Consider the following 22,767-nt stretch of genomic DNA (forward strand, 5'->3'; position numbering starts at 1 on the left):
AGAAATAATATCAAACAATTTCACATTTATATTGCACTGCCAATATATGCACCATCCGTATTTGGGATCACTGGGAAACTCAACCAACCAGTCTTTTAAAGTTTAATTATTTAACCACTCTTTACAAAATATCTGACTACTTTTTAACCTTTTCTTTCGACATACTGACGCACCAAAAAGAACCTGATGTCAAAAGAAACACGTTATCAAACATGACACTACCAGGCTCATGAAGAGTACAGTAACGATTGTAACAAATTCTGACTGAGTCTGTAGGCCAGAGCTGGTCTAGAAAACGAGTTGTAGTATGCAGCCTAAGTTCAATACAACAGGAATAAGTAGATTATTATGCCGTAGTAAGTTCTATATAATTTTTTTCTCCCGGTGATGAAAGGTGATATTGTTACCACTGAAAATCGCTAAAAGAAGTTTGAAAATACGTCAAAAAATCCGCTGTCCGCTTAATGGAAAATTTATCCACTGTTCCACTTAAAAATCCGCCAAATTTGGCGGAAAATCCGCTGAGTTGGCAACACTGGGATTACTGCACTGAAGGATGACGAGGACATTGGACTGCTGGCTGAGTGGAGACTGCCCGCATTCCGAGGCCTGGATGGACAAACGTCAGTAATCTCAGCCCCAAAAATAAGTCATACTGCACGCAATGGTACTCACTGGTGACCAGGGATGGGTTGCTAAAGCGTATCTGGGAAAGCAGCGATGGGAAGACTCTCCGGCAACAGGTGGTTGTTCCATGCAATATGGTGGCGGAAGTCCTGAAGGAAGTTCATGGTGGAGCTTTGGGAGAGCACCTCTGAGTCAAGAAAACCTTGGAAAAGGTCCGCGAGGTGTTCTACTGGGTGGGGTGCAGATTGGATGTGGAAGACTTCTGTACTAAATGCAATGAATGTGCTGCCAGCAAGGGACCAAGCTGGAGACGAAAAGGTCGAATGAAGACTTAGGAGGGTGCGCCCCTCGAGAGAGTGGGAATTGATGTGGCTGGACAATTCTCTACCAGTGACGCGGGAAATCGTTATATTGTTGTCGTCACCGGCTATTTCACGAAGTGGCCGGAGGCGTATGTGCTTCTGAACCAGGAGGTAATTACAGTGGCAGAAACCCTAGTGAACGAGTTTGTTAGCAAATGCGGCGTACCATTAGACCTACATTTCAATCAAGGACAAAAATTCGTGTCAGTGGTCTTCCAAAGTCTCTGCCATTTGTTGAGTATCAGAAAGACAAGGACCACGCCTCTATACCCCGAATCCGATGGCATGGTGGAAAGATTCAATAGGACCACTAAGATCACCTGCAAATAGTAGTCAGCAAACACCAGAGAGACTAGAATCATCATCTTCCTGTTCCTCTGGGTGTACCGGTCAGCACTGCAGACCAGCAAGGACATTGTTTGGGAGAGAACCGTCTCTCCCAGTGGATTTAGTGATTGACAGACCCCGGGATCATCCTGCCCCAACTGACCAGTACTGCCTCGAGCTAGCAAGGAAACTAGATGATGTACACACCGCTGTCCGGAAGAGGCTGAAGATAGAGAGCGAGTGTATGAAGGCACGATACGACCAATGAGCAGACGTTACTGGATATAAGGAAGATGACCTGGTATGACTGTATAATCCCATAAGGCTTGAGAGAAGCTTGTCCCCCAAACTACAGTCAGCAAGGGAAGGCACTTACCGTGTTATCAAGAGAATAAATTATGTCATCTACCGCATACAACGGAGCCCAAGAAGCAAGATGAAGGTGGTGCATTTGGACGGACTGGTGCCTTACCGGGCAGCAGCTAAAGAAGGTAAGCGATCGAGACAACCAGCTCTTGAAGGGGGGGTAATGTTATGTGCTCAAGTCACCATCAGCCTTGTCACAGCCTCTTCGGTATTGCTTGAAAGTGGATGACTAAGCCAGCTCGGGGAACCTCCCAGCCTGCCCGAGGACATGCCGTGGCCCTTCCTCTAGTTTCTTTACAATCGTATCTTCGAGAAGTCGTGTGAAGTTCCCAGCTGAAACCTGAATGTTCTAGTGGCCCATCATCAAGGTATAATACAAGGCAACTGCAAGCTGTGGTTCTTGTGGTGCCTTGAAAATCCAGTGAGTAGGTGGGCTGGAGACAATGGAACGGAAGACTGTACTACCTGAGAGTACTGTGTGTGTATTTCTGTGGACTGAGGATTGCTGAGAGTCAGCAAAGGAAGCCGCTATCGTGACTGTGACGGTAAATGGACCTGTGTTAATGTTTGCTGTTGTATAGTCCTGCTGTTGAATACTGTTGAGCTGTTCAGTTGCTCATTGCATGTGACTGTGTGAATTACTGGACTGTCTGCGGAGTAGAACCAAGGATTAGTCATTGTGTGTTGCGTGGTCCATAGCCGTGTGTTCAAATCTAGCGGTCTACACACAGCTGCTATATGAGGCGACTGGACTTGGGGAAGTGAAAGTAAGGATTAACCGTCTCAAGGTATAGCAACGGGTCGGACTGCCTGCTGTGCCGTAAGAAAAAGAGACTTGTAAATAGACAGCAATTAGTAAGTGTGGCCATTCATAGCTGATCAGACTTGTGTGTGTATACAGTGTGTGTGTGTGTGTGTGTGTGTGCGCGCGCGCGCACGCATTTATTGGGTTATGCTGAAATAAATTAGAGTAATAAAACAGTCTGAGTTTTATTTGTAACAATATTGAAAAAAAAAAAAAAAAAAAAAGGAAAACCTGCTACATAAAACTAAAATTTTCTAGACCAGATACTGAAATATCTTTACATAGTACAACGTAACGTGTCGTCAAGATAATATTAACACAGGAATAACTGAACACTCCTCTTAGTCCTCTTCAACGTTTCCATGAGCACAGTCCAGACAAGAGAATACTGTGTGTTACCTGCAAATGTAATTTGAACAGTGCACATACATTGTTTTGGTCTTTCTGTTCTTATTTCTTCCACAGTAAGCACACATTCCTCAATACTGCGGTTCTCTTTCTGCTGATCTCTGTTCACTGCTGATCCCTAGAATTTCTGGAGCCTCATTTTGATGCCCCAGGTTGCATGTCAGTGACGTGCGATACTCCATGTATTCTCCGCACAATCCTGTAGAAAGAGTCTTCAGAAACTTCCTTCGATTCATCCTGTCAAATTTACTTTGGAGAATCATGCAACTGTTTATGCCACCAATATTTAGAAGGGAGTACAAAAGAATTAATGACCAACGGTTGCCAACCCTTGAAACGGAGTTATTGCCCTTTAACTCATGAACGACATCTACTCTACCTTTCATAAGGCTATAAAATGTCGACGTCAGGTTTATTGGCATCGCCTGATGAGGGATCAATTGCGTCATCTCCATGTATGGAAGAGTACAATAACACAACCTTGTTCTTTTTGAGGACATGTGATAATACAATTCCTTGGCCAAAACCAAACATACTGCTATTTTTCTGGGTCTGTTCTTTGTTTCTAAAAAAATAGGTGGTATTTCCCATTTGTTTTTCCTGACAGTACCGATCAATGTAAGTCGGTGATTCGTCAGCAGGCGCTGAGCGAGAGGAATAGATATGTACCACTTGTCTGTGATAACATTCCTCCCACTTTGTGAAATTTGTTCCAGCAGCCTCTCAACAACACTTTGAGCATTGTTATCCAACAGGCTGCTTGCCAGTGTATACTTCCATGTTGCAAGTATAATACGTTTTTGCGTCTGCAATGGCATAGACATTGATGCCGTACTTTGCAGGCTTGTTAGTAATATACTGTTGAAATTGATGCCATCCCCGAAACCCTCAAGCATCTCATCTATGGTGACATATTCTCCAGGTGAATAATTGCTCTTGAAGCGGTAACAAAACTTAAAAAAATTTCTCGTATCGGAGCAAGTTTATCTTCTTTCCTATTTTAGTTCCTGGTATGGATGTCGTCAAACCGAACAGCTTGCAGAAGGAATTGGAAATATTTTCTGACTCATAGTAGTATGGAACTCTTCTACACCAGTTCTGTCTGTTGCCCATAAATCTCTCAAATTATTGTGGGAATATTTTAGTACCTCTGCTAAGAACAACATTCCAATGACCGCTATCATCTTGGCTCTATTAGCATGGACAGCAAACCTCTCTCTCATAATTTTCTCTTGCCTGTGCAATCCAAATATTAGTGTACGTAACAATCTAGTCCAGTGAATCATCGGGAGAAAAGAGCATCCAGGATGGCAAAGGTGAGGTGACATTTCTAGCTCAGTTCATTGGTCCAGGCATGGGGGTAACAATATTATGCCGTCTGGTACACCTGCAGCCAGGGTTTGCTCTGAAGTGAACGTTCCATGCTGTAGCCATATCTCTTCCGGTATACTGAGGAATACTGAATTGATTCATATTCATGTCTTCATTTCCCAGTTAGCAGAATCCTCGGTCTTGTGGTCACTATTCTCGACAATATCTTCCCTATAAATAAATAAATAAATAAATAAATAAATAAATAAATAAATAAATATATAAAAATAAGATTGGTGGATGTTCCTCCTAATCAATACAATTTATATTTGGTACACAATATTACACAACGGTACTAGTTTTGGCCCAGCATGGGGCCATCCTTAGCCATATGACCACGAATTTCTTCAAGACTAATTAGCCTAAGCATAAAAATGTTTCTTAGGCTAATTAGTCTTTAATGCCTGTATTCAGCAATGTGAGTAAAAGCTTTTATCTTGGTTTAAAGCTAAGAAAACTGAGATAACAGTTACATTTTTATTCACCAACAACATTATCTGAGATAACTGGTATCATCTCTGTTTAAAATTTTACCGGAGAAGGGATGGCCCATAAAACAGGGAATCTAAGATAATAGCCTTTCAAGACAGCAGCTTGTAAATGACTGGAATATTTAACTGAAAGAGAAAATCACGATAAGGATTATGACCAAGATTATGCAATAAAGCATCCTAGCTGGACATAACCTGGAATTCCCAACACATAGGTAGGCCTAAGATGAATTCTCGATTATAGCTAATATCTTGTACGGTACACGACTGTGACTTTTTAATGAAGAATTAAGGAATACTGCCTTAATATTTTTTTTACGATTGGCTTTATGTCGCACCGACACAGATAGGTCTTATGGCAACGATGGGATAGGAAAGGGCTAGGAGTGAGAAAGAAGTGGCCGTGGCCTTAATGATGATACAGCCTCACCATTTGCCTGCCGTGAAAATGGGAAACCATGGAAAACATCTTCAGGGCTACCAACAGTGGGATTTTGAACCCACTATCTCCCAAATCCAAGCTTACAGCTGCGAGCCCATAACTGTACGGCCAACTCGCTCAGTAAATATTGACTTAATTTTTTAGTGAAATATACAATGTATAGGCTATTATTTTTGTTTTCTTATTCTCTATTATGTTAATGCTTTCTGCCACCAAATTGAATAACAATTCACTCTCATGGAAAGTTGTATCGGGCTTCTTTCTTCGTTTCTGGTCAATAGCGAACATAATTTATGATAAATTATTTGCAAACCCCGAATGGAATAAAAAACTTGCTTACATTCTGGTAGTGGCGGCAGCATGTAATCATTTGTTTTCCGTGCATCAGTATGAAAATTTTAAGGTTCAAATTCAGATTGAAATGCAAACTTAGTTTTAGTAAACCGAGATAATAACCTTATCAGAGTTTTGGAAATCTAAGATAACAACAGAAGTAACAGATGCTGGTGAATATGGGCCTAAGACATTCATGGTTATATGGCTGAGGATGGCCCCATGCAGGGCCGAAACTAGTATCCTTATATAATATCGTGTATCAAATATAAATATAAATATTTTTGATTAGGAGGAACATCCACCAATTAATTTTTTATTTTATTTTTTTATTTACACACCATCAATGTGGAACATGAGGCTTATACATTATGAAACATCTTCTATATGGTCTGCCTCTTCCTACAAATACAATTCTTCATCACTTTCATTTTCTTCATCATCAAACAGATTTCTTGTAATTGCACCTAGTTCTCTTTCTAGTTGTTCATTATGTAATTCCACTTTTTTAACACTTTCAAGCTACCTGAGAATGTTTTCTTGTTCAATTGAGTTCATCTTGGTAGCACAAATGATAGCACACAAGTAGACTTTTATAAAATGCGGATGTTTTAAAACTTTTAATGTATCAACACTGAACTTCCATCAATCCTGTTTTTTTATCTACACATTTCATTTCAAAAATGTTGATGTCTATTTCATATATACTAGCTGAAGACAACCCATAAAGTGCTGAAACATGTCCTACTCTTACTAGTTTTTATGAGTGTACATTCCATTTAGTTTTAAGTGGCTTGTATTCAACATTGTATTGAACAGGTGGACCAATACAAATATGTTATTTTAAAGAATTATATTTTTTTTAAATCTAAAAAGCCTCATTGCTTCAAGCATGTGTGATCATTACTAACTGTCTATGATGCCAACCATAAAACTTGGATGACTTCAGACCTTTTTTTGACAGCAGTTGGCTGCTCTGGATACAAAAATAGGTGCACAAACCAGGAAGATTTTCTTTTATAATTTGCTTTACGTCGCACCAACACAGATAGGTCTTATGGTGATGATGGGATAGGAAAGGGCTAGGAGTGGGAATGAAGCGACCGTGGACTTCATTAAGGTGCAGCCCCAGCATTTGCCTGGTGTGAAAATGGAAAACCATGGAAAACTATCATCAGGGCTGCCGACATTGGGGTTCAAATCCAGTATCTCCCGAATGCAAGATGACAGCTATATGACCCAAACCACACAACCACTCACTTGGTAAAACAGGAAGATCATCAACTGTTGTCCTGCACATCCCATGTATGTTTGAGGAATATTCAGTTAGAATTTCTACCTGGTAACTACACAAGCAACGTGCTGCAGCCTATGGGTTTACGGGATATACACTCTTCAGTCATTTTATAGGAAGAGTCAGGTGCAGCAAATTTCACTGCTTATATATGCTGGAAAGGATCCATCATTTAAAGTTTCAATCCTGGACGTGCTTCACTTCACTGCAATGTCTTGGAGGGGTTTGAAGCAGACTACCATATCAAATTGTTTCTTCAAAGCAGTAATCCTAACTCTCGGAAGAAGAAGAAGAAGAAGAAGAAGAAGAAGAAGAAGAAGAAGAAGAAGAAGAAGAAGAAGAAGAAGAAGAAGAAGAAGAAGAAGAAGAAGAAGAAGAAGAAGAAGAAGAAGAAGAAGAAGAAGAAGAAGAAGAAGAAGAAGGCCCCTTCCTGATGTATGTAGAATGTTTCAGTCAAACTGCACTGCTGAAGACTTTCTTCGTGTGGATGATGCTATGATAACTGCAGAGGAAAGAATTGTTGAGGAGTTGGTTGTGAACAAACAACAGCCAAGTCTCCCGCCAGTGACAATGAAGAAGATGAGCAGAGTGAAGTGATGCCTACCAGTGCTGAGGCAAGTGCAGCAGTGGACATTTTTATGTAGATATCTATAATCTGGGGGGGGGGGGGGGGGCAGGGGGCATTTAAAATAATTTTCCTAACCTTTATGAACTTGAAAAAACAGAGGACATTAGAAATAAGTGTAAACAGCAAAACTATTTAATAAGGAAGCAGCGACTGTGTGGTTTTCCATCTGGAATAAATGTGTGTTAATGTTGTAAATAGGTACAATAGCAGTAATTAAAGTTTTCCATCGAGAGAAATAAAAAACTACTGCATCTTAGATAATTCTGTAACTATTCTAAAAAAATAACTGGATTAAAATATAATTTATAATATTTTAACTACCTACCGGTATCCTTCTCCTGGTCAGTGGATGCGCAGAAATACTAAGGCAGTGTAGTATCAACAGTTAATTTACATTCAACCTCTAATTGAGGTAAGTAATAGGATTAAGAATGAAATATTCTATAAATAAATAATATGCATTTGTGAAACATTTTCCTCCTTTTCCAGAGCATGTTTACGTATTATATAAGTTGTTTTCCATGATTTACACTTTACCCGTTCACACTAGTATTCCTTGGGTCCTTTGAAAAGTGTAAAAGAGGAGTAATACTGTACTATGTATTGCAGGTTGCACTGTCAAATAATTAACTGCATTTTACAAATAAACCATCAACTCAGCAACTGCAATATACAGTACAGAAAATCTCATCTGATTTACTTTCGTAGTAATACATATTTCTACGCAAGAGCAGTTTATGGTTAGGCAATTAAAAAAAAAATTCCCTTAATTAAAGCATTTCACAAAAATTTTAAAAGTAAGATCAAAATTAACTAATGAATTTGATCAAAGAAACTACACAAGAAATATAACAAAATCTGAGGAGTGTTGAATGATCAACTCCATGAGGAATAAGAATATTTTTTTTCTGTGCATTTAATATGTAGATCAAGGAGTAGTAAATGATCAACTCCACGAGGAATAAAAATACTTTTGTCTATGCATATAATATGTAGATCAATTCCTTTTGATAAAGGAGAAAATTTATTGTTTTGACATTCAAATAACTAAGGGATATGAGAGAGGCTTCCCTATTCTAAACCCTAGATGATAATAGATTAAAGGTAAAGTTTCAAGAAGTACAAAGAAATTTGACCATCTACCAGCATGAAGGTCAGCAGAATCTAACAGTAGCCTCTAAACTGCAGGATCTATGTGGGAAGCAAGTCTATCAGCAGTATGTATCTTATAACCCAATTAGCTCATATTGTGCAGGTTATCACTCTATACTTCATGAGTGAGGACTACTCTATAAATGATAACATCCAGTGGACTTGCACACCACAGTCACCTTCTTGAGTAATGAACACATTATGCCATTTGTTAAGGAAAACTGTGAGAAGGTGCAACCAGTACATGTAAGTGTAACTAATGATAGGCAGGGTCAATTATAATGATGTCCACTGACATTTAAATAACTCATCAAGTAGGCAATCAAGTTTATTGGCTTTCAAGGACCATACAGTTTATATAACAGCAAGTAACAATTATAGAATTTGCAGCTGAAAAGAAAAATCATAATATCAATTATAACAGGAGCAAAATAACAAACTATGAATGGCATACTTTGATCTTAATCAAATAATCCTTGATTGCAGAAGCTAGTTTTGAAAGAGGGAGAAAAACAAACAAACATATATATATATATATATATATAAATACAGTGGAGCTGACAAAGTTAGAAACTTATATACTTCACAAGTAACACTTCATTTTCTAGAAGCAGGAAGTCCCTCATAAGCTTTTCTCTTAATATTTCAAAAAACAGAACTGTCATCACAGGCTAACTTGTTCTATGATATTTTGTACATTCCACTTCGGCATTTCTTATCACTTGAAAAAACCTTATCTTCCTCTCCACTCATTTAATGGAACTTTCCACCATATCTTTTATCATGACATGTTAAATTAGTTCTACTTATACATTTATTTTTCTCATAGTGCAGAAAACTTTTCTGAAATACAACACACTGGTTTCACATCTCTCAGGATAATTCATTACTATCTCAGCATTTTAACACAGCACATCAGGACGAAGACAGTTGCTGTTTCTTCATGGATGATGTAATTTTATCTCAGTACCTATAACTGTTATTATTTAAGGGCGTAACTGTGATAGCTGACATTCCAAAGTAAAAGTTTATTGATGGGTGATCTGTTACAAACACAGATTTTATTCATAATACATTATGAAATAACAGTAACATTAGTTCTGAAATGTGATGAGTATTTTATACCAGATGAGCTACAGAATCCTGCCATCAGCTATTACCAGCGAAGATCATTACAGCTAAAGTATTTAAAAACATTAAGTATGAGTTTGCATGCACCAATAACTTATCAGATTTATGAGAATAATAACATTAGCAATTGCTTACATTCATGCAAGTTTGCTCAGTTTAGCTGTCCCATCTGAGTATTGTTCTTTACTCATGATGAGAAACAGTACTAAGAATTCCCATTTCTTGATCACCCACTGTATGTCAAATTGTTTGATCTGTATTTTCTGATAAATGTCAATGTAATTCAGCCTGGTCATCATACCACTTGCAATAATGTTAATAAATAAACACATCACCTTTATTGCACACCGACATTCCTAATTAAATAGTTCGACTTGCAAGGGCATAACAGGAAATACCTGCTTTGCACCAAATCTGCTGCTAAATATTATTTCATTTCTGCAATCAGTAACTGAAGCAGAAAATATTTTGGCAGATTTATTCCTCCTCTCATGAGGAGTAATTTAATGATTGGGACTTTGGTAACTTATAACCTGTACATTCTATTCTAAACACGTAACTATACTAATGGAGGCATTCAAGAACGAAGTCTGATACCAAGTGGTTATCTTCTAGGTTATAGGTTGTAGCTATTCAGTTATTTCTTGTAAATGTTGCCTAATAGCTAAGCTAAGGATTTTTAAGCATTGAAACTTCTGTTTTAGGCAGCCTAAACAGGCAATAACAATGTTAGAATACATACTAAAAAGAAGCCCCATCAGAATTTGTATAAACTTATTAACTATTTAAAATTTAAGTTCTCAATTTCTCTCATGGCCAATGTTAAATAGGGGTTTTACTGTATTTCAGAGAGCCATTTTGTTACTGATCTCAATTCTGTGAAGACAATGAAATTGTACTGAAACATCTTACTCTCCAGCTACATTACAGCTGACTTCAGTATTGCATTTTTTTCACTGTTCCCTGGTGTAAACTTATACCTTGTTCCTATATTGTTAGAATGTCTTTACATCTCCCTGGATGTAACTAGGCAATACTTAAATGTGGCCATTTTCTCCAGAGATAGATCTAATGATATGGCTGAAGAAGTTCCACACAAGACAACTTACTTATTTTACATTTTCCCAAACAAGATTCCTCTGATCAGTCTTCCTAAATGTGATCCTCAAGGCTTTACCCATATCTCCACAAATTTCATCCTAGCCAGTTTCTGTCTGCCAGTCTGCTGCCTGTACTGACAATCATAAGTGGCCCGCTGCTCTCTCTCGACCAAGAAATTTTTCTTTTTCTGCTGCTTTTTCCCCACTTTCTGGTGGGGTCCGGCATGTGCTATGTGTTACAAAAGGGGGATCAGGCCCGGTTTTACAACTGGATGTCCTTCTTGACACAAACACTCCGAGGAGGAATGTATTCACAATTGCACTCTATGGTTATTGGTAGTGTGGTGTGAAGTATGCATATGTGTATTAAGACTAACACTAACAATCAGTCCCTGAGCCCAAGGAAATCCCTGACCCAGCCTGGAACTGAATCTGGGATTCTCCAAACTGATGGCCTCAATGCAGAAAATTCAGCCATGGAGCTGGACTGCCAACCAACAAAATATATTGAATCAAAAAGTAAGATAAAATAAAAACAAAGTTAATTAAAAAATAACATTTTAGGAGCTTAAATGTGCTTTAGATTTGTTAAAATTTGACTCAGAATTGATTTTAAACTTTACTCTAAATGTTTACAGTTGGGTCATTCACCTAAAAAATGGCAGATTTGTGCCCTAGCAGCTGGTTTCCTGGTATAAGATACGTTTTTATGAATTATAGATTATTATTGTAATTTAGTTTCAAATTTGATCTATTTGGTCCCATAATCTATTTTTCAATCACTTTATCTTCATATTGTGATCTTTCCTACTTTTAAAGACACCACTCAAACTTATCTATCTACTAATGTCATTCCACGCCATCTCTCCACCGCCAGCTCGGAAAATACCGCTTATCACTAAGTTTACACAAGGAGTATTTTATTATGCAACATTCAGTTGTTACAAGTAATAACTCTCATTATTGTTCCGTATTGAAGATGACGTTAGGCATAGATATCAAGGATAATTTAATAAAAAACCACCTATTCAATACTTTCCACGTTTAATGTGGTTATTATCTACATGATTTTATGTAGACTTATTTAGGTCAGGTACATGTTTCACCCATTATTTTGGGCATCTTCAGCCTGTATACAACCTTTAGGTCAAGGTTTGGGACCTTTTTAACCAATATAAACATACCAATATATATACAACATATACATTATATACAATATATACAAACATTAATGAACCCTTAAGATGGGTAACATAAGTTAATACAGTTAAGTTTTTTGGTCCTAATCTATCTAATATGAAAAATGTCCAAAACTAAAATGGATCTTCTTTTTGGTAAAGAGGATTACATATCGGGGTTTATGTGACCCCTATATCATATCATGTTCTTGACGTACCGTGTCTGTTGACAGGATGTGTCGTCAACAATAAGTGATGATTTGAACTGATTGTTGATTGTAGGTTGGTCAAGATTGAAAATATAAATTTAAATTAAATGTGTTTTAACTTGGCAGTTCTATTCTGGTTAACTTAAAATGTTCAAAATAAAATGAAATGGATCTGCTTTTTTATCATAAGTCTTGAGAAAGGGTGATATTAAAACTGGGGCTTATTTGACCCACGATTTTCATTTTCGTGTTCTTGACGTAACTAATATTTAAATGTGTTGTCATGCACAAGTGGAGATTTAGAAAACGAATTGTTATAGATAGACTGGTCAAGAACGTTGTGAATGAAACTGTTAGCATCTTGACTTTGGGTCTCATGTAAGGTCAAGGAATTCACAAGAGTACAATATTAAGCTGTTTCATAGTTTTTAGGCTGCTGCTTAATTGAGAAGGAACATCCTAGACACTTGATATAGTCTTGTATGAATATTGTTCCCCTTGATGTGTTGCTTGGTCTTTGGGAGGGATCTTAAGAATATCTGTAATGAAGTAGAAAAGTAATATTGAATTAAAAATTTAGAGCACGCGTTGTGATAAAATGTATCAAATTAACACCTCTTAACTGTAAAATGACTTACTTGTTCAATTAATACTAGATGGACCTGTCTGTTCCGGCAGCACCTGTCTTATCAACATTTCTACTCCTGGTGTTGTACTGGTGCGGTAATGGAGGGGCGGGGCATGGAGGGAGAGTGGGGGTAGGCTGGTCTATGGGCGTGTGTGCTGTTGCGGGAGGGGAGTTTCTAGAAACGATATGGGCGGGTTTAACATTTGGCATGGTGGATGAAGCATTTGAGTGTGGAGATTTAAATAATTGAGGGATTTTGTTTTGATCTGAATTCACAATATTAATTAATTTAGGTGTTAATTCGTACAAAGGATTTTTAATTTCATTGACGTCATTGAGATTTTTATTTTTATTGTAGGTTTGGTCTAACAAGATGTGTAGATTTTCCAGTTCATTCATTAATTTCCCTTTACCTATGCTTCTAATGATGGTAAGATCTTTCTCTATGGATGTAAAGTGATGGCCCGTTTCTCTCATATCTTTTTTCTCTTTTCTCTCTCACATCTTTTTAGACCAAACCTACAATAAAAATAAAAAATCTCAACGATGTCAATGAAATTAAAAATCCTTTGTACGAATTAACACCTAGATTAATTAATATCGTGAATTCAGATCAAAACAAAATCCCTCAATTATTTAAATCTCCACAATCAAATGCTTCATCCACCATGCCAAAAGTTAAACCCGCCCATATCGCTTCTAGAAACTCCCCTCCAGCAATAGCACACACGCCCATAGACCTGCCTACCCCCTCTCTCCCTCCATGCCCCGCCCCTCCATTACCGCACCAGTACAACACCAGGAGTAGAAATGTTGATAAGACAGGCGCTGCCAGAACAGACAGGTCCATCTAGTATTAATTGAACAAGTAAGTTATTTTACAGTTAAGAGGTGTTAATTTAATACATTTTATCACAACGCGTGCTCTAAATTTTTAATTCAATATTACTTTTCTACTTCATTACAGATATTCTTAAGATCCCTCCCAAAGACCAAGCAACACATCAAGGGGAACAATATTCATACAAGACTGTATCAAGTGTCTAGGATGTTCCTTCTCAATTAAGCAGCAGCCTAAAAGCTATGAAACAGCTTAATATTGTACTCTTGTCAATTCCTTGACGTTACATGAGACCCAAAGTCAAGACGCTAACAGTTTCATTCACAACGTTCTTGACCAGTCTACCTACAACAATTCGTTTTCTAAATCTCCACTTGTGCATGACAACACATTTAAATATTAGTTACGTCAAGAACACGAAAATGAAAATTGTGGGTCAAATAAGCCCCAGTTTTAATATCACCCTTTCTCAAGACTTATGATAAAAAGAAGATCCATTTCATTTTATTTTGAACATTTTAAGTTAACCAGAATAGAACTGCCAAGTTAAAACACATTTAATTTAAATTTATATTTTCAATCTTGACCAACCTACAATCAACAATCAGTTCAAATCTCCACTTATTGTTGACGACACATCCTGTCAACAGACACGGTATGTCAAGAGCATGATATGATATAGGGGTCACATAAACCCCGATATGTAATCCTCTTTACCAAAAAGAAGATCCATTTTAGTTTTGGACATTTTTCATATTAGATAGATTAGGACCAAAAAACTTAACTGTATTAACTTATATTACCCATCTTAAGGGTTCATTAATGTTTGTATATATTGTATATAATGTATATATTGTATATATATTGGTATGTTTATATTGGTTAAAAAGGTCCCAAACCTTGACCTAAAGGTTGTATACAGGCTGAAGATGCCCAAAATAATGGGTGAAACATGTACCTGACCTAAATAAGTCTACATAAAATCATGTAGATAATAACCACATTAAACGTGGAAAGTATTGAATAGGTGGTTTTTTATTAAATTATCCTTGATATCTATGCCTAATGTCATCTTCAATACGGAACAATAATGAGAGTTATTACTTGTAACAACTGAATGTTGCGTAATAAAATACTCCTTGTGTAAACTTAGTGATATAGCTGTTTTCAATACGGAACAATGACTAAAATAAGGGTTTGTAACATACCGCTTAGACGAGCAGCTCGTCTCCTTTCTCCCAAGCCTTCCTGGCCCAAAGTTTGCAACATTTTTGTAACGCTGCTCTTTTGTCGGCAATCACCCAGAACAAATCAAGCTGCTTTTCTTTGGATTTTTCCCAGTTCTCGAATCAAGTAATCCTGGCGAGGGTCCCATACACTGGAACCATACTCTAGTTGGGGTCTTAACAGAGACTTATATGCCTTCTCTTATATATCCTTACCACAACTCCTAAACACCCTGATAACCATGTGCAGAGATCTGTACCCTTTATTTACAATCCCATTTACGTTATTACCCCAATGAAGATCGTTCCTTATATTAACACCTAGGTACTTACAATGATTCCCATAAGGAACTTTCACCCCATCAACGCAGTAATTAAAACTGAGAGGATTTTTCCTATTTGTGACACTCACAACCTGACTTTCAACCCCGTTTATCATCGTGCCATTGCCTACTGTCCATCTCACAACATTACAGAGGTCATTTAGCTGTTGCTAACCATCTTGTAACTTATTTATTACTCTATACAGAATAACATCAACTGCAAAAAGCTTTATCTCTCATTCCAATTCTTTACTCATATCATTTATATACGTATATATAAGAAAATATAAAGGTACAATAATACTGCCTTGAAGAATTCCCCCTCTTACTTATTACAGGGTCAGATAAAGCTTCACCTACTCTGATTCTCTGAGATCTATTTTCTAGAAATATAAGCAACCCATTCGGTCACTCTTTTGTCAAGTCCTATTGCACTCATTTTTGCCAGTAGTCTCCCATAATCCGCCCGATCAAATGCCTTTGACAGAACAATCGCGATACAATCCATTTGACCTTCTGAATTCAAGATATCTGCTGTGGCTTGCTGGAATCCTACAAGTTGAGTTTCAGTGGAATAACCTTTCCTAAACCCGAACTGCCTTCTATCGAACCAGTTATTAATTTTGCAAACATGTCTAATATAATCAGAAAGAATGCTTTCCCAAAGCTTACATGCAATGCATGTCAAACTGGCTGGCCTGTAATTTTCAGCTTTGTCTATCACTCTTTCCTTTATACACAGGTGCTACTATAGCAACTCTCCATTCATTTGATACAGTTCTTTCATGCAAACAATAATCAAATAAGTACTTCAGATATGGTACTATATCCCAACCCATTGTCTTTAGTATATTCCCCGAAATCTTATCAATTCCAGCCACTTTCCTAGTTTTAAACTTTTGTATCTTATTGTAAATGTCATTATTATAGGTAAATTTTAATACTTCTTTAGTATTAATCACCTCCTCTAAATGGACATTATCCCTGTAACCAACAATCTTTACATAGTGGTGACTGAATACTTCTGCCTTTTGAAGATCCACGCATACACACACCCATCATTCATTAATGATTCCTGGAATGTCCTTTTTGGAACCTGTTTCTGCCTATACATACCCTTCCATTTTTCACTAAAATTTGTATGACTGCCAATTATGCTTGCCATCATGTTATCCTTAGCTGACTTCTTTGCTAGATTCAATTTCCTAGTAAGTTCCCTGAATTTCTCCTGACGTCCACAGCCATTTCTAACTATTTCTTTCCAATCTACACCTCCTTTTTTCAATAAGGGTATTAATTTTTAAAAATTTAGAGCACAGTACATCAGATCTCACCTCCATATCATGTCCCCACGCCTGACTTTGGCATTTTGATCATTTCATAATTTGTAGTTTCCAACCCATTTTGGTGTTACAGTAAGAATAAGCAGCTAAAAAATTACTCATAAACTACTCAAGAACATATATATTCTTTTACAAATATGACTTTTTGCATAGAATATGCTTGTCACCAAGTGAAGTCCCACCTCTGTGAAAAATGAAAAATATTCAATAACCCCCCCCCCCCCCCCCCCCCCACAGATAGCACCATAGGCTGCCTAGTTTTACTGGACTCAACTATTGGCACCTATCTTGTCAGTTACCTGAAGCTAAGTTGTGCATGTGCTTTTCTAGGTATTGTTTTCGGTTTATGAAAGTGGTAGTGGATATTTGGTAATTGTACTTTATTTCTCACCAACAAAGCATGCTCCTGAAGGAAAAGGTTTATGACTCATAATTTAATTATACTAAAAATTATAACCATAAGTAATACACAGTCTAACTCTAAAAGTGGGATTTTCTAACCTCAAATGTTTTCAAGTAGTTGAACAACCGTTATCCGTGAGTGCTATTGACGGAGGTAAGAACAAGTAATGGAGTTTGTGATGCAGTACTCTACTTTATAATATTTTGTAATATGGATTTCTCCTTAATACACATGGTCTAATTGAATGGATGGATGCAAAAACAGGCTAACCATCATTTTTTTAATTTGGAGAAAAAGAGACTTATTCACTGATGGAAAAAAAAAAAAAACAATTTTGGAGGATAAAATAAAAATATTTTATGTTTTCATCTGAAAGATGTAGCTTTACTTCTGATATTGGCATAAAACTTTAACCATTTTATTAATAATCACACCAGGGATGTTCAGATTCAGATCATAAACCAGCCCATTGAAAAACGGCTCCTCAAATGATAGCTGGTGTCGTCATGGGGTAGGTGCTGGATGCCTTGAAATAAGGTGCTATGCGGCCTTTGTCTGCAGTGAACACGTAAAACCCGATGGTAAAACCATACGCAGGATAGCTGCTGTCATCACCAGGGTTCGAACCTCGAGTCTCTCAATGCCACAATTCCTCATCCTCTCATGGAACGCAAATAAAAATGCTCAGCCACGGAATTGAATGGAACACAAAATACTGGGGTAGAACACAAATATACAAGATAATCTTACCATTTTTCGGTTCATTCACCTCTGTACATAATGTAAGAATCACTAGTAACCCTGTCTCAGTTTCTCACATTCTTTTTCAAGTTTTCTGTAACTTCCACTGGTAGAACTCCAATTATGTTCATATAAATTATCATCACCTTCCAAAGCAGAAGTCATCTTTACTTGGTTTGTAAACAGACAATATGGCCAATAAGAAACAATAAATGTCCATATAACACTTCATAATTTACATTAATTTATTGCACTGCACACTCTTCTAAGGCAATGCATTATTAAAATGAAAATATTATCTGCATTTCTTATTCCATTCTGAATTAACATCGTACCAAAACAGACCTGTATCATGGACTACCAAGTTCCGTAGTATTTGCTACCCTGCCGATACTGTGGCATGCCATCATACGCAAACTTCTAGTAACAATCAGATAGCGCGATTTTGCAATTCTGTTGAGATGATTTAGATATCCCAAGAACTTCGAAGCCTTGTAATTTTTTTTATAGGTAAGCCACTTCAGTAAATGTAGTTTATATCAATAACAGTAGGTGGCAGCATCTAACCCAACCTTCACAAATTTGATGGTTAACGATTTTTGCATGCATCCATTCAATTGGTCATCTAAATAATGAAACTGGAAAGTATCTTTTCCTAAAATTAGGCTTTATTTTTATGGGAATATAAAGGCTAAGAACAACACAAGGAAATATCCAAGAAAGACTAAAGCTTCAAAATCTTCAAATGAAAAGGAAGAAGATTCTATGCAAAATCTAAGGGAATCAATAAAGAATGATCCAATCAGATATGAAAGCTAAACAAAAGGAAAGGGAGCAATTCCATGCAAGGAAAGAAGCAAGAAAAATAACTTATGGGACTTGAGTCAGCATGAGCAGAGATTAGAAAAGGCTGGCGAGGAAGAAGGAGATACAGTATTATGAAAAGAAAAAGAGAGAGAGAGAGACACAGAGAGAGAAAAAATTAATGGAATGCTAAAGGAAAGTACACCACCACATAGTCCCCAACCTGGTCTAAGTAAAAAACAGCAAAGTCTGTAACAACAAAGCCCTTGGAATAAAGAAACTGCAGAAACAGGACTGAACTAAAAAAGTAAAATCAAGACATTACATGAGAAGATCATCATCTAATAAATCTAATAAATTCATCTTCCTAAATATTGATGACATATCTACAGTAGTTCCAGATTTAGTTTCTATACTCGACAAGCCACTGTTGAACAATCGTGGCCAGTACATGTTCAGTAATGACTTGAAAAACTATGAAAATTTAATCTAAACCTCTGAAGTTCTTTTATAGGAAGTGTGCAAGCTGAATTTATTGACAGCCATAAATTTTATTTTTTTAGCAATTGATTTTGTATCCTTGGCCCTAGTGTCAACATTTATTATTTTTATACTTTTTAAGACAACACATATAAGTTTTGATAATATTGATTTTAAGGAGAAATGGTTTTGTTTTTATTTTTTAATATGGTAATAAATGTTATTCTTTCCTATTATAGTACAGTATCTGAAAAAAATTTATTGCAATAAATTTAATTCTCATTCTCACCTCCATGAACGTACCATTTTTACAAGTGGTTATATAACATACTGTACTGATCAGTAATTAGGACCAGTAGTATTCTGCATAATGACATGTAACACACACAAAAAAACATATCAAGTAAAAAGAAACATTTTTAAAATTTTAAAAACTTCTATCAAAATCTGCCCTCTTATGGAGAATGACCCAGTTACAGGAACAAGTAGGCATTTTAGGAAACATCTCCAGCTTACTTTTAAGAAAGAAAATGACCATTTGCATCATGTACTTGTTCTTGAGGCAAGATTTACTTTGGCATGAAAACTGTTAGATATAAATATGTATAAAAAGTATACTAAAAGAAAGATAAATGAAAGAAATCTGTTAAGAAAGGGTATGTAGCCTGTAGAGAATCATCCAACAGACTGCTTAGGATTGGTAATTATGATGTTATACATAACAGCAAACTCTCTCCTGAAACAGAAAAATATTTTTCAGTAAAGTGATCTCTTTATCTATCACATTTAGCCTCAAACTACCTATCGAAACTGCATAACTGAAAACTACTCAATGATCAACCATTCGCTTACTCCCTGGTAAATTTCACTCTGCTTTTGGGTACCAAAATTATCCCTCATATATACAATAATAAAATGATTTCTACTTGCTGGATAGAACTTTAACAGAGATTTGTAATAATGTCATAAATATATTTAGATTCCTTACCTATTCAATGCCTTAGGCCTATACTATGCAGTGCAGTACTGGTTGAAGAAAACTGCACTTGTCACAGTTACAAACATATTTATGACTCACGTAAATGCCTCATAAGACTTATCTTAGTTAAATGAAAAAAAAATCAATTCAAATATTAAAATTTGAAAGTATAGTAGTAATAATCTGCCTGTTTCTTGTTGTATATGGTATAATCAAGAAGAGATCTTCAAGACATTTTTAAACAATGAAGCAAAATTATACATTTTATTTCCAAACATTTAATGTTACTTCTGGTAAATAATATTTACTGAGTATGAAATTCAAATAAATCCTCAAGAAGAAAAAGTTGAAAATGTAAAATAAAATTTAAGAATTAATGAAAAGAAATATATGAATTACTATAGTACTCCACTCACTGAACAATTTAAGGCTTCATATCCTTCCACTTTTGGAAGATGGTTACATGTTTTACAATAATAATTTTTAATAAGATGAAAAATGAAAATTATGTGATACAACATATTATACCACACTGTATATGTCTAGCTTCCAATTGCTGCCTCACATTATACAGCTTCCAAACAGTCTCATTCCTTCCTGATAATGGAATGATTATTTTTATTACTTTATTTGTTTAATGCCTGTTGCTCCTCTTGGAGCATAGGGCTTCTGTAAAACAATTCCATCTGGTCCTACAGTTAGCCAGCCTCTTCATTTCATTCCAAAACTTCCCTATTCCTAGGCACTCCTCCTCATTCGTCTCCTTTCAAGTCGTCTTCCAACAGCCGCATTTCTTAGCACCTTGGGGGTTTCAGTTGAGTGCTGTCTTTTCAATAGCTCCAGCGGGCTTCCTTACAGTGTGGCCTATGCAATGCGCGCGCTCTCTCTCTCTCTCTCTCTCTCTCTCTCTCTCTCTCTCTCTCTCTCTCTCTCTCTCTCTTTCCCCCCCTTTATATTCATTTCATTTGAATGTTGATTTGTTTCCTCCCTTAGATCTTCATGACATGAAGATAGTGGAAGAAAGTAAAAAATTCATTATCATTTGCTAACTGAAGCACGTCTGTCAGTGACATGTGAACTATCACACCATTAATATTGTGTAACGTATTTGTCTTTTGCAAGACTTGCTGTACTCTCTACACCTGTCTATTATCTCAAATGGAATTTGCATTAGTAAAGAAATCAGTTCTGGATAATGGAGTACCCATGCTTTCTGATGTTAAAAAAAAAAAAAAAAAATATATATATATAGCCTATATATAGAGTATGAGGTAACAAACATACTCAAAGAGATACTGTGGTACAAACTTTAGGGAACATATATCATCTTTGCTTAAATGATGCAAGAAATAGGTGAGGGCAACCAACTCAAGAATAGTGAGGGTTAATGAAACAGTGCTAGAAATTACCTGCAACAATGGTATTCTTACTAGTCGCATCAATATTGCCTTTAACCAACAAAGTTGACCAGCTCAAAAGCTAAAGAAATTAGAAAGGGATATAAATAGCTCTATCGTGGAAAGGTACCAATCCAGAATGACACAGCCATTATTGTAAGCTCAGAATTCCTAAATGACATCACTGAAATCATCCAACTGTCCAACCGATTAACATCCATAAAGATTGGCACAGGAAGGAAAGTCCTGCATGGAGTTTCTGCAAAGCTCCACAATGTGGGTGTGTCAGTACTGAAAAGGAATAAACTTTTGAACTCATTTGCAATCTCTTCAGGAGGATGAGATCTTATTCATCAGCAGCAATCTCAATGGGCACATAGGAAAAAGCAGAGATGGTTGTGATAGAATCCATGGCAGTGAAGATTTTGGACCAGGAGGAGGATGGTAACTGAATCCCAAAATGTGTTGCAGCTTTTGACTTAACTGTGATCATCTTATCACCTGCAATAGTGCTGGAAGAAATATACAGACTGCTTATTAATTAGTTAGTATTGAATACATGACCTAACATCATTAATAACACAAAGGTTATCCTGTCCAGCAACACTGTATCCTCCTAAGCTTCAGGATTCGCAGGGCCTTTGCATGAAAACACTCTAAGACCACATGTAAACAAATGAAATGTCTGTAATTAAACCAGCATCATGCTGGTGTTTTACAAGCACTAAAACACGGTCAACTTCCTACAAAGATTTTTTTTAAAATTATTTATTTATTTACTGACTTATTCTATATGGCATGGCTCAGGCTATGAAGCCTGCTGTTATGCCAAACCATCTCATATGTGCTACACTGTACAAACTACAGCGTCTTAAGATTAGGCCTACTAATTACATATAATTAATTATGAAATTAAACTTAAATAATAGTAATAGAAAGGTAAATTTCTGAGAGTTACTATGAAGAAACATTAATATACTAATTTCTAAAGTCTACGTACCATTTACAACATCTCTTTTTAAATATATTTCTACTATGTAAGTCTCTAATTACAGTTGGGATGGACTACAAAAGACTGTAATTGATTATGTCATCTCAGATGAAGAAAGGAGCAGAATGGTAACAGATGTCAGAGTATATTACAACTGCAATTGTATAATACATGGGTCTTGCAAACATGCAAAAATCCCAGAGGAGACTAACACGGATTGGGACCAACAACTTACTCAGTCTCACAGGAAAATTTGAAGAATTAGTGGACCTCATGAAAAGGAGGAAATTAATGATACTGGGGCTAAGTGAAACCAAATGGAGAGCGAAAGGAATGAAGAAATTAAGAAAACAGTATACACTGTATTGGTATGCAAATGACAAAGAG

The 22,767-nt window shown here is 36.5% G+C and overlaps 1 protein-coding gene across 4 annotated transcripts in view; it reads right to left on the reverse strand.

Moving 5' to 3' along the window:
* Positions 1–22,767, reverse strand: part of LOC136864438 (regulation of nuclear pre-mRNA domain-containing protein 1B) — a 267,789-nt gene that overhangs the window by 57,242 nt on the left and 187,780 nt on the right. Inside the window, exon 6 of one of the 4 annotated variants that reach the window (XM_067141433.2) lies at positions 18,729–19,749. The exons of 2 other annotated variants lie outside the window; for them this stretch is intronic. In XM_067141433.2, coding sequence (XP_066997534.1) covers positions 19,726–19,749 — 24 coding nt within the window. In that variant the 3' untranslated portion in view covers positions 18,729–19,725. Of the gene's footprint in view, positions 1–18,728; positions 19,750–21,777; positions 21,902–22,767 lie in introns of those variants that run through there. One more of the 4 variants, XM_067141434.2, reaches the window with a different exon arrangement.

Source organism: Anabrus simplex, chromosome 2 (genome assembly GCF_040414725.1).
Source record: "Anabrus simplex isolate iqAnaSimp1 chromosome 2, ASM4041472v1, whole genome shotgun sequence".
Classification (NCBI taxonomy): domain Eukaryota; kingdom Metazoa; phylum Arthropoda; class Insecta; order Orthoptera; family Tettigoniidae; genus Anabrus; species Anabrus simplex.